At 37.6% G+C, this 12,050-nt stretch overlaps 3 protein-coding genes across 3 annotated transcripts; 1 reads left to right on the plus strand and 2 right to left on the minus strand.

Annotated features, from left to right (window-relative positions):
• Positions 1-363: 363 nt before the first annotated feature.
• LOC132629382 (double-stranded RNA-binding protein 1-like) lies at positions 364-4,286 on the plus strand. Its single transcript, XM_060345047.1, has 7 exons — positions 364-574; positions 1,474-1,569; positions 1,810-1,890; positions 2,452-2,690; positions 3,151-3,370; positions 3,534-3,678; positions 3,740-4,286. Exons 1-7 carry the CDS (start codon positions 364-366, stop codon positions 4,035-4,037), a joined length of 1,290 nt encoding a protein of 429 aa, XP_060201030.1. The 3' UTR covers positions 4,038-4,286.
• Positions 4,287-4,478: 192 nt separating this feature from the next.
• LOC132628442 (inactive protein RESTRICTED TEV MOVEMENT 2-like) lies at positions 4,479-6,369 on the minus strand. Its single transcript, XM_060344221.1, has 2 exons — positions 6,252-6,369; positions 4,479-5,282 (listed from the first exon to the last, which is right to left on the minus strand). The coding sequence occupies exons 1-2, from the start codon at positions 6,367-6,369 to the stop codon at positions 4,657-4,659; spliced, it is 744 nt and encodes a 247-aa protein (XP_060200204.1). The 3' UTR covers positions 4,479-4,656.
• A 3,649-nt stretch (positions 6,370-10,018) lies between these two features.
• LOC132629383 (inactive protein RESTRICTED TEV MOVEMENT 2-like) lies at positions 10,019-11,120 on the minus strand. Its single transcript, XM_060345048.1, has 2 exons — positions 10,923-11,120; positions 10,019-10,317 (listed from the first exon to the last, which is right to left on the minus strand). Exons 1-2 carry the CDS (start codon positions 11,044-11,046, stop codon positions 10,031-10,033), a joined length of 411 nt encoding a protein of 136 aa, XP_060201031.1. The 5' UTR covers positions 11,047-11,120; the 3' UTR covers positions 10,019-10,030.
• Between the last annotated feature and the right edge of the window lie 930 nt (positions 11,121-12,050).

Raw genomic sequence — 12,050 nt, forward strand, 5'->3', positions numbered from 1 at the left:
GACTAGACGAGAAATTAACACATGTTAAAAGTGAAGACGTTGCCAAATGCTACAAGCACAAAGCATCCTAGTACATTCACCATATCAGCTTTGCAATAGTACTTTTTCCTCCTCCTCTGTAGGTAGTACTGAAACATGCAGAAAGGAGGGGGGGGGGGGGGGTGTGTGTGTGTGTGTTCAAGACTCTATATACTCAATGCATGAACCATAAAGGAAACTTGTTATTTTGTGTGTGTGGCAGTATTGGGGTGGGGGGGTGGGGATCTTATGACTGTGTAATATAATACTACTATATATATGGAAAGACAGAAAAAATACTTTTGAATCAGAGGAAATAACAGTAGCCAAAAGCAGAGAAACAAAATGTACAAGTCAAAGCTGCAAGAAGTGTGTCAAAACAAGAAATGGGCACTACCTAAATACTGTTGTATGAAAGATGGAGAAGACCACGACCCAAAATTCAAAGCATCTGTGGTTGTCAATGGCATTAATTTTGACTCTCCAACTTTGTGCAAATCATCTAAGGAAGCCCATAATGAAGCTGCTAAGTTTGCTTTCCTTCACTTTACTTCTGGTATACATGAACTTTATATATCTCTTAATGACCATGTCTTGAAGTGTTTGTTTGATTATGTATGAGTAGTATATAATGATGTTTCACATGTGAGCTCTGATTTTAGACTTCCCCTTGAGTTATTTTCTTGAATTTGTGAACTCAAATACTCAAATCTGGTCTGATGTTTTTTTATTTCAAGTTTGTTATAGACAAATCATTTTTTTGCTCTTTTTACTTTTCCCTCATTTTCACATCTGAAGTTTGTTTATATCCGTGTATGTGCATTTAAGACATAGTAGATCCGAAGTCCGGATAAAGGAGAGGGGTTATGTTCTCAACATAAAATAATTTAACTATGATGAATCCTTTGAATATTGAATTTATTAGGAGAGCCGAATGAATTTATTTGGTTGCTTGATATTTGACACTTAGCTTGAAGTTTGCTTTGATATGCTCGAATTTCCCCTTCTTGTATTGTTTCAAGAAAATGACGATGCTTTCTTAATGCGTAAAACTAAGTATGAATATCAGGTGTTAGAAATGTCTAGTCCATAAACTAAGAATGAATGATTGGCTCGTTAACATTTCATTCCTTGCGTTTCTTTCTTCGTGCTTGTCTAGGATTATTGACACATTATTGTTAGGAGTTCTAGAATAGATAGCAAGCTTTATGCTTTAAGCTTGTCCAATGTTCAGATAGAAAAATAGCTTCTGCCATTGATTGAACAAAAGAAATTACCAGCATTGTATATGTAAAATATATTACTCGTACTAATTCTTTTTGAAATTAATTGGCCAGAGAAGTGAAATGGAATAAGTAGAATAATATGGCTTGAAGTTGCATAGTAAACTTTTCGCAAGGAGTACTTGAGCAAATTTTAAGCGTAAATCACATGTTTCTCTACTTATATTATTAAGCGGTTCAATTCCAACTACAGAAGCTATTGGACTGACAAAAGTTGAGGGAGAATGCCAAAGTCTGCAGGATAAACGTACTTCTGAGGTCAAGCAAGGTGATAAGTTTAAGAAGGTTTTTCTGTTGCATTTGATTATACTTGCGGTTTTTTTTTTGGGGGGGAGATTTTGGTGTCATTAGTTATTACCTTTGTGGACACTGTTTATTCATCCAAGATTTTTCTATATCCTTTTTTGTTTTTTTCCCCTTCTGTTGTAAAACCATGCTGCAAGCAGATTCATGCACCAGATGCTTAACTTGTAATATTTTAAAGTAGATATTTTTCTCTACTTAGTAGGTGGTTCACTTCCAACTGTAGAAGGTAGTGGAATAACGAAAACTGAGGAAGCATGCCAATTTCCTTTTGAGATCAAGCAAGGTGAAGAGTTTAAGATGGTTTGATATTCCATTTGATAAAAAATACACTTCAATTTTCTTTTATTTTAGATTTTGGTAATAATCTTTGCTATTGCTTCTTATATTCATCTAATAATCCTTCATTCTAAAGATAATTTTTTTCGTCTGTTGTAATACCTTGCTGCAAGCAGTTGATGCACTAGATGCTTCGGTTGTTATTTTCTGTATTAGCATCAGCAAACAACAAACACTTAAATATCTTGTGGATGCTGTTGCTGCTTGAGCATTTGTTGAATGTATGCAGTTTGATCTTTCTTGTATCCAGAAAGCTTTTTCTACTTTTTGTGATCTCTAGTTACACGACCTTTTTTTTTTTTTTTTTCCAACTAAACTAGTTGAAGCACACTTAGGAATATGAGATTCCTAGTTGCTACTTAAACCAAAAGGTTGTACTTTACAAATTCTTTTTTTGAGTAAAACGTTATCCCCCATGTTGTGTATGAAGTACTTTCTGCAACTTTATCTTCTACACCGTGTAGTTCTGCTTCCCCTTGAATGTCTAAATAAGGTTCTTTTGTTACAGAAGATTCTCACTACCAGTACAAGACAAAGCTGCAGATTTATGCAAAAAGAAAAAATCTTGGTGTACCTGTGTACCAAAGCAAAAGGAAGAGTTCATCTCGAGATCTTTATTTCGAGGCAACTGTGACACTGGCTGGTGAATTGTTCAAAAGTCCCAGAGCATACAAGTCTGCAGGGGAAGCAGAAGATTCTGTTGCACAGCTTGCATTAATGACACTGATAACCGTTTCCTTTGAAAAGGTAATAGCCTCTTGTTATCTATCTGAGTTTATGTTCTAAGATGTAAAAAGTATTCACACAATCAGGTCACTGACAAGGTAATTAAAAGTAAATCTCTATGATAAGCATGAAAAGGTAACCAGGTAGAAACGACAAATCTCTATGATAAGTATTACTTAGTAACCTGATGTAAATGGTAAATCTCTATGACAAGCATTACTTGGTCACCTGATAGAACTAGTAATTAACCTACCACAATAGGTTAAACTACACTAATGGTTTAAAATTGTTTCCTCTGTCAGTGTAACTTAAATTCTACCTAAGTAGTCAACCTGTCTTGTTTGCTTCTAGTGTTTTCGGTTTCATTTTGGTGATCGGCAGGGAAACTGACAATTGATAATGTCATTCATGCATCACTCTTATGTTTTCTGTACTGCTAATAAGTGACCTTACTGTTTTTTTAAAATTCTTTTTGGCCCAGAGTAATGCCAGCAGTTACAAGAGTTTCCTGCAAGAACTGGCACAACATGAAGAAATTTGCTTGCCTGAATATAGAACAACCGGGGTTGGTGAGCCTCACAATTTAACGTTCTTGTCAAGTGTGGAAATTGAAGGAGAAATATTTCGCGGAGATGGTGCAAAGTCCAAGAAACAGGCAGAAGAAAATGCTGCCAAGGTTGCTTATACTGCTTTGACAAAATGCAAGTATTTCTTCTGCCTTCTTTACACTTGAGCCAATCGGACATAAGTGAACTTTGTTCAGGCTAATAGCTGGTTGTCTTGAGATCAACTTAAAAATGACATTTTATTGCAATTGGAAGATTATTGATAATTTTACTTTTCTATATTTTTTTTCAATTTCAGGCAAATCCTTCTTTGCTGGTAATCCTTCAACTGTTTCCTCGGACTTTGAAGGTGAAATTGTCAAAACTGAACCTATCATGGATTCACTGTCCATTTCTATTGATCAAGAAAAATTCAGAGGTTTGTCTCATATTATAAGACTGTTGTAAATTCAGAGGTTTGTCTCATATTATAAGACTGTTGTTAATGTCTTATTATTACTGGAGTTCTGATGCAACTAAAGTATTCATGGCTTTGGCAGATGAAAAGGATATGGTTAATGCATCTTCGATTTCTCGGGACATGCAAGAGCTCAGTGTAAACGAGAAATCATGTTCTTCAGTGGAATCATCACACAATTTTCGTAGTAAAACTATATCATCAGCTGCAATGACACCATCCAAATCATCTACTCTCTCGAATGCAAATTCTAGTGCAAGGACGACTGCAGAAACCAAAAGTTACCTCCTTTCCCCAGGGGTACTATTGTGCTTCCTATTGCTGAAGATAAGTGGGCTGTTGTGAGCTTGGAATTCCCCAACGAGAAGTGTGGCTAATGAGGCATGTTAAGTACTTACGTTTATCGTCCTATTAAACACAGAGGCTTAACTGAATCAAGGATGATTATAGCTAGCATCTATTTAAAGTACTTGTATAAATGTTTTATTTTCTGAAACATTATAAGTGTTTTTGGAAGTTAAATGGTACTATTATGAACTTCTTCATATTCTTCTTTTCTATTTCCCGCCCCTTAGATGTTGTTGTTATTCTGTTTAGTTGTGGTTGCTGTTTTCTGCAGGATCAGGTGAAAAAAGTATAAATTTGTTCATGTCATTAATCTTTACACTCGTACTGCTTGATCATTCCATAATATGCTTGCATATAATCTTGGAATAGAAATCCAATGAAAAATGATAATCAGTAAATAATCTGGTAGGTAGCTGCTCAACCGTGCAAGTAGAGGCCGTTGCAGCCTATAGACAATGCGTTCAAATGATGCGGACCTTTAGTGAGCCATGAGATGAAGACCATTTCACCTCATTAGCACTTCTGATTTATTCAAATGATGGTTTAAGATTCATAACAAATTGACTGAGTACAGTTTAGAAATGAAGGGATAGTTCTTCAGTTATTCTATTCACAATCATAACTGGGGGGACTTCATCACATTGGCGACATAAAGGCTGATTCCAAGAACCAATAGAGCAACAAGACTCATTTTCATCACTTTCTTTGGCTTCTTCAGGTTTGCAGCCAAACAACTGGTATGTCCGGCTGTTTCATCATCTGTCTCGTCATCTGTCGATTCACATTCAGATTCAGTGTAAGAACTACTACTTGAACTACGTTCATGTGCTGGTAATTTTTTTTCTGGAGGACTTTTAGATTCTGTTTGCTCGGTGATTTTGGGACTATTGTTCTTTGGTTCTTCTTTTGCTGGCCTTTTAGCAGCGGTATTTTCAGTATTATCCTGCTTAGCAAATTCATCTCGTAAAGTGGTCTTCTGTCTTTTAGCTGAAGGTTTATTATTAGCTCCTGTGGCTGCTAAATCCTTATCCTTTTTCACTGATGAAGTTATCAGTTCTGGTTGTTTAACCTGAAGAATTCCATTTTCAAACTTTGCAGTGATTTTGCTTTTGTCACAATTTTCTGCAACAGGAAATTCCTTCTGAAACCTCTGCCACTTATTCTGACCAATTGGCCTTTGTCCGCTGATCTTCAGAATTCCTGTTATGGCCAGTTGAACCCTCAGCTGCTCCCTCTTGAAACCTGTGCTTTGTCAATGTTTATTAGTATGTAATTGTTAAAAGTGTGCCATATCGGTTGAGGGAATAAGAAGTTGTATCATTTCATAAGTTAACTTTTCAGGTTGAGTCACTACTAGAAATAGAGGCTTTTCCCACCGACATTCAGTGGGAAATTTGTGCTATAAAACATGATTTTTCCACCTCATTCCCACCAAACCACCTCAATGGAAAAATCCATGGTTGTAAACAGATTCCCATTGAAACACTGGGACCCTTCCTAATTTTTCCGAATGAAAACTCTATTGTTTAGGTTTTTCCCACCAATATTCAGTGGGAAATAGCCACTGGACATTTTTCAGTGGGAAAATAGAAATTTTTTTGGTAGTGAGTTAAGCTCAATATCCATTTTCTTTATAATTAATCGTACATGAAATCAATATGTTCCAGAAGACAGAAGATTATCTTTAAGGTTAGCTATGAAACTTATAAAGAACGTAACAACAATCATGCGTGGTGTGGATACATGACTTGTCAAATATCTCAGGTGACAAAAGGCATGAAAGTATGTAATTTATCATCATGTTGTAAGGTTAACATCACTGGTGGAGAATCCAACACATAACCACTAGTTGCATGTGCGCTAGATGCACTCATACTATATACTATATGTTTTATATAACATTTAAAGATTTTTTTTAAAGGTAAGTATAAATATTAAGAGGTGCGCTCACTGCCTTTTAATTCCTAACATCCAGAAAGAGCAAGTGTATGCATGCACCATTTTGGTTAGATGCAGTGGCGAATCCAAAATTTAGAGTCAGTGGGTTCTGATCTTTATATATGTGCCATTTTTCCTCGCACACGCACATATATAGTCCAAGTTAGATGCAACAGATTCTACCAAATCCGCATTTAGTCTAGATCCGTCACTAGTGGGAGGAGGAGGAGGAGGAGGATAACAGAAAATTAATGACAGGAAGAATAAAAGCACCTGGAAGATTTATGTGAAGGGTGTCAGAGTGTTCTTCCTCATGAACCAACTTTGATGATGGCTCAAAATCTTCATATACTTGAGTTGGTGTAGCAACTACAGCTCCCTTTGAATTCATATTCTGTGTTTCTTTTCTTTCTTTTGCTAATCTGAAATCCTTTCTTTTAGGCTTTCTTCTTGTTGATGGAATAAAGGGTTTAAGTTTGCAGTTTATATACACACCGAAAAATCCTCAAGAGAACTTTCTTGATAGGCTCTCTCTGTTTTCTTTCAAGATACATATTCCTTAACTAATTTCCATTACTTTGTTTATAAACCTTTCCTTTCAGCTATTCAGGGTTTTCTTGTAAATGAGAAGAACTCCTAACTAGGAAACCTGAAGTTCAGGAATAAAGTTTTCAAGAATTGCTAATTGGGGATATGGAAAGTCTATAATTTATAACGAGGGGATATAGGATCGGGGCAAGGAACTCTGTTTATGCTAGTGAATGCTTTCTCATCTGATACCCTCTATGCACGTAACATATAAAAGAAGGGAGAAAATAGAGGAATCCTTTTGAACTGTGATCTTTTTTTTTTTTCCTTCCAAAAAAGACATGAAACTTTAGGAGGGTCCTAACATCCCCATAAATCAGTTGAAAGTAAAATTAATAACCTTTTTATGCTTTTGTGGCATGGTAAATGTGTTTTACACTCCTAAGGAGCGTGGGTAAAAAAAAGACCAAATATTTATATTTTTAGCTTTTCTACTATAAGAAATATTTTCTTATATGTGGTGGGACGTCCTTGACGATGGGTGTATTGGTCGTCTGTCATGATACATCACATGAGCCAGTTATGAGGAGGATGAAGATTTTAGTGTCTAAAGGAACTCCGCACTCACTGTACTTTATGCTTAGTTATACTATGTTTCAGGCGTAAGGGCACATTTGCAGTTTTAATTTTAAGGTTAGATTTTTCATAACAGATCTTCATGATTTGTACCATTATTGCATTATTTTTAAAAAAAGTCTCATTCCAACCTTTTAGTCGGGGTCTATGATGCCCACTGAGTACCTACCATGAACTCAGACTTTACTTTGCTATATTGCCAGTTTACAGCTACAGGCACATTAGACGACGTTGCCATGAGTTTAGTGACTTCCCATTTCCAGTCTACACTTGGTGAGCCAACCACCACTCTAGAGGATTCTATTATACATTGTGGGAGGTTAGCTAGTTCATGAGTTTTTCTATTATTATGCACACATGCGGAGGCAGATCTTGAATTTGAAATTTACGAGTTCTGCTTCTAGCTCTTTTGAGTTACTGGGTACTAAATATTTTGTACTTTATGACAAATATAGGGTTCTTCTTGACCCCTACCTACTTGTGAGGACCCACAGCTGGGCGCTAACCATACTGTGAAACCCTTGGGCCTCGGCCCCATGAACATGCGTACATGACATGACATACTCAGGTATTGTGCGTGAGAGGGTGCTTAGCCAGTTCGATATACGCTGCAGCGGCTGGTATCGAACCCGCGACCTTGCAGTCACCTTTACATTCCCCTGAGGGAATCGACTCTTACCAATTGAGCTGCAGCTCAACTGGGAAGAGGCGCTCCTTCGGGGGACAAAAGTGACTGCAAGGTCGCGGGTTCGAGGCGCTGCAGCGTGTATTCTCGAGCTGGCTAAGCACCCTTTCACATACAATGGCCAAGTAGTCTTCACAGTATGGTTAGTGCCCAACTGTAGATCATATATGAGGGGGCAACCCGCAGCATGTATGGGTAACACCTGCGGATCCTCACAAAAAAGTCGCCTTTTTTTGTGAGGACCCACAGCTGGGCGCTAACCATACTGTGAAACCCCTGGGTATCTGACCCCATGAACATGCGTACATGACATGACATACTCAGGTATTGTGCGTGAGAGGGTGCTTAGCCAGTTCGATATACGCTGCAGCGGCTGGTATCGAACCTGCGACCTTGCAGTCACCTTTACATTCCCCTGAGGGAATCGACTCTTACCAATTGAGAGCTTCGATTCCCTCAGGGGAATGTAAAGGTGACTGCAAGGTCGCGGGTTCGATCCCAGCCGCTGCAGCGTATATCGAACTGGCTAAGCACTCTCTCACGCACAATACCTGAGTATGTCATGACATGTCAGCATGCATGGGCCACCAGGGCCAGGGTCCCACCAGGGGTCCCCACAAAAAAGACGACTTTTTGTCTGCGGATCCTCGACAAAAAGTCGCCTTTTTTGTGAGGACCCACAGCTGGGCGCTAACCATACTGCGAACCCCTGGGTATCTGACCCCATGAACATGCGTACATGACATGACATACTCAGGTATTGTGCGTGAGAGAGTGCTTAGCCAGTTCGATATACGCTGCAGCGGCTGGTATCGAACCCGCGACCTTGCAGTCACCTTTACATTCCCCTGAGGGAATCGACTCTTACCAATTGAGCTGCATTGGTAAGAGTCGATTCCCTCAGGGGAATGTAAAGGTGACTGCAAGGTCGCGGGTTCGATACCAGCCGCTACAGCGTATATCGAACTGGCTAAGCACCCTCTCACGCACAATACCTGAGTATGTCATGTCATGTACGCATGTTCATGGGGTTAGATACCCAGGGGTTTCACAGTATGGTCAGCGCCCAGCTGTGGGTCCTCACACTTCTACTCTACCTCCACCTCTGCACACATGTTGTAAGAATCATACTTTTGAGTGTACAAGATTATGATTTGGCTAATGAGCTACATGATACAGTTATTTCAAACATGAATATTTTCATAACGTTTAACATGCATTTTCATGGGTTAACTATATTAAATTGGTTCATGCAGTCAAAGTTAGAGGCATCGAATGTCGTGTCACGCCTCACCCCAAAATTTGGGGCGTGAAAAAACAATACTCAAGGAGCAATAGAATTTGTAGAACCAGTTTGTCCTTTTTCCAAAGCTTATAATGTAATGTAACTTGGGTTTGACATGGATATCCAGCTGAAATGAACTTTTAGCACCAAGAAATTATCAACATTGCATATGTAAAGTCAGTTGCTTCTTTTGTTTTGAGTTGAGTGTAGCTTGACCTCTCTAATTAATACGGACAGCTACATATGACAAGTATTTTATTCTTATTTGGTTGGTCTAAAGCTTCTGGTTACAGTTCTACATGCCTCAAGTTATTGTCATTACACTCAGGAACTATAGAGCATCGTATTACCATATTCAGGAAGAAGTTTAACTCCTTTATTTGGAAATTAAATGACCAGGAAAGTGATATTAATAAGTACTTAGAATGTTATGGCTTGAATTTGTATAGTAAGTTTGTAGATTCATAACAGATTGATTGATTACAGTTTAAAAATGAAAATGGGATCCTTTGCTAGTTATTCTATCTACAATCATAGCTGGGAGGAAATGCAAACCATCCCAACCAATTTTGTCTACAGAAAGACTATTCTCATTTTTCAGCTTCATTTGCAGACTTCATCACGTTGGCAACATAGAGCCCAATGCCAAGAACTGAAAGAGCAACAAGAGTCATTTTCATCACTTTCCTTGGCTTCTTCAGGCTTGCAGCCAAACAACTAGCATTTCCGATCGTTTCATCATCAATCGATTCGCTTTCAGATTCACTGCAAGAACTACTACTTGAACTACTTTCATCTGCTGGTAATTTTTTTCCTGCAAGATTTTTAGCTTCTGTTTGCTCACTGGTTTTAGTACTACTGTTCTTTAATTCTTCTTTAGCAGGTGTATTAATATCAGCATTTTCCTGCTTACTAAATTCATCTCTTAAAGAGGATCTTCTGTCTTTTAGCTGCAGGGCTATTCTCAGCTTCTGTGGCTGCCAATTCCTTATCTTTTTTCACTGATGAAGTTATCAGTTTTGGTTGTTTAATATAAAGTGTGCCATTTTCAAACTTTGCACTGATTTTGCTTTGGTCACAATTTTCTGCAACTGGAAATTCCTTCTGAAATCTCTGCCATTTATTCTGCCCAATTGGCCTTTGTCCACTGATCTTCAGAATTCCTGTTTTGGTCAGTTGAACCCTCATCTGTTCGTTCTTGAAACCTGTGGAATTTCAATGTACATATGAAATCAATACATTGCTGAAGATAGAAGACAATAATTGAGGTTAAAGTAAGAAAATTATGAAGCGGATACATGACTTGTCAGATATCTTAGGTGACATAAGGCATGAGAATGAGATATTGTGAGATTATGTGACATTCTCATCGGATTATGAACGTTTCATGTTTTTGTTGAATGTTATATAAGTAATAGTTGCACATGCACTAGATGGACTCATACAATGCATATATATGTAATAGCCCGTCCAGCTATCCCACTAGTGATATTGTCCGCTTTGGACCTAGGACTGCACAGCTATAAAGCACGTCACTAGGGACAGCGTCTCTTCTGTATTATGTCCTTGTGGGATTTTTTTTAGAGTGTCACATATTTGCCCTTTATGGACTCCAGCGGGGAAGGGCATATCTCAGGGGTGTATGTGACTCCCATGACGGAATGCAGGCTGATGAGGACGGGTCAAATAGAAGAACTTGGCAGCTAATTCGAGGCTCCCAAGCAAGTTGGAGTCGGCTATATGTATCCCCACTCCGCGTCACTTCAATATTTATATGATATAATCTATTTAATGATGGAAAATGACTTACCTGGAAGAGTAAGGTGAAGAGTGTCAGAATGTTCTTCCTTAACTAGCTTTGAAGATGGCACAAAATCTTCATATATTTGAGTGGGTGTAGCAACTTCAGCTCCCTTTGAATTCATCTTCTGCATTTTTTTCTTCTTTCTTTTGCTAATGTGTAATCTTGTTGCTTCAAGGCTTTTGTTCTTGTTGATGGAAAGGTTTTTAAGTTTGTAGTTTATATAAACACACAAAAATTCTCAAGAGAACTTTCTTGATATGCTTTCTCTGTTTTCTTTCCATATACATATTCCTTAACTAATTCATTACTTTGTTTATTAACCTTTTCTTTACTCTACATGGTTTCTTGTACAACAGAAAACACCTAAGAAGAACCCCTAAATAGGAAACTTGAAGAGTAGGAGCAAAGTTTTGAGGCTCAAATTTTGAAGAATTTCTAATTGGAGATAGAGAAATTTTATAATTTGTTACTCTTTCCGGCTCAATTTATGTGATATAGTTTGACTATGCAGACAGTTTAAGAAAGAACGGCGACTTTTAAACTTGCGGTCTAAAACAAGTCATAGATATTTGTGTGGTGGCAAATCATTTCATTAAGAGTAAAAGAAGAAGTCTCAAGTTAAATTATTTCTAAATATAGAAATGTATCATTCTTTTTGGGACAGATTAAAAAGGAAAATGTATCACATAAGTTGGGACATAGTGAGTACAAGGAAATAAATACACAGATAAGTTTTAGCTTAGAGCTTGGCCCTAGAAGACATTTTTTGACCAATAATGAATAGTTTATTGGTATGGTTATCGATTTAGCATGTTTACAAATTTGTAACCGATAAATCGAATCGATAGCATATAAAATCGAACTGAACTGACCGATTAGAAGTACTATTAGTGAATGCAATCCTTACTCTGATTTCTCCCATGCACATTTCTCCTTTTCCTTGTTCCTGATATTCCATTATTCCTGCTCCTCCTTTAGTATTTTCGAAAATGTAAGCATCAATTTTTCTTTTCAGGATTTCCAGTTTTCTATTGAACAATTTTCCTACAGAAGTTTCTTTGGGTCAATTTCTGTCTACTTAGACAAAGTGGTATTCTTCCTGCATGGAGAGAAGTTGGAATATTTCTCAATGTG

Source organism: Lycium barbarum, chromosome 2 (genome assembly GCF_019175385.1).
Source record: "Lycium barbarum isolate Lr01 chromosome 2, ASM1917538v2, whole genome shotgun sequence".
In the NCBI taxonomy this organism is placed as follows: Eukaryota; Viridiplantae; Streptophyta; class Magnoliopsida; order Solanales; family Solanaceae; genus Lycium; species Lycium barbarum.

Coding starts and splice junctions, on each gene's coding strand:
- LOC132629382 (XM_060345047.1), top strand. CDS start 364: ATGTACAAGTCAAAGCTGCAAGAAGTGTGTCAAAACAAGAAATGGGCA. Junction 1,891..2,451: donor TCCTTTTGAGATCAAGCAAG/GTGAAGAGTTTA, acceptor CTTTTGTTACAG/AAGATTCTCACTACCAGTAC. Junction 3,371..3,533: donor TTATACTGCTTTGACAAAAT/GCAAGTATTTCT, acceptor TTTCAATTTCAG/GCAAATCCTTCTTTGCTGGT.
- LOC132628442 (XM_060344221.1), bottom strand. CDS start 6,369: ATGAATTCAAAGGGAGCTGTAGTTGCTACACCAACTCAAGTATATGAA. Junction 5,283..6,251: donor CCTTCACATAAATCTTCCAG/GTGCTTTTATTC, acceptor GACAAAGCACAG/GTTTCAAGAGGGAGCAGCTG.
- LOC132629383 (XM_060345048.1), bottom strand. CDS start 11,046: ATGCAGAAGATGAATTCAAAGGGAGCTGAAGTTGCTACACCCACTCAA. Junction 10,318..10,922: donor TCTTCACCTTACTCTTCCAG/GTAAGTCATTTT, acceptor GAAATTCCACAG/GTTTCAAGAACGAACAGATG.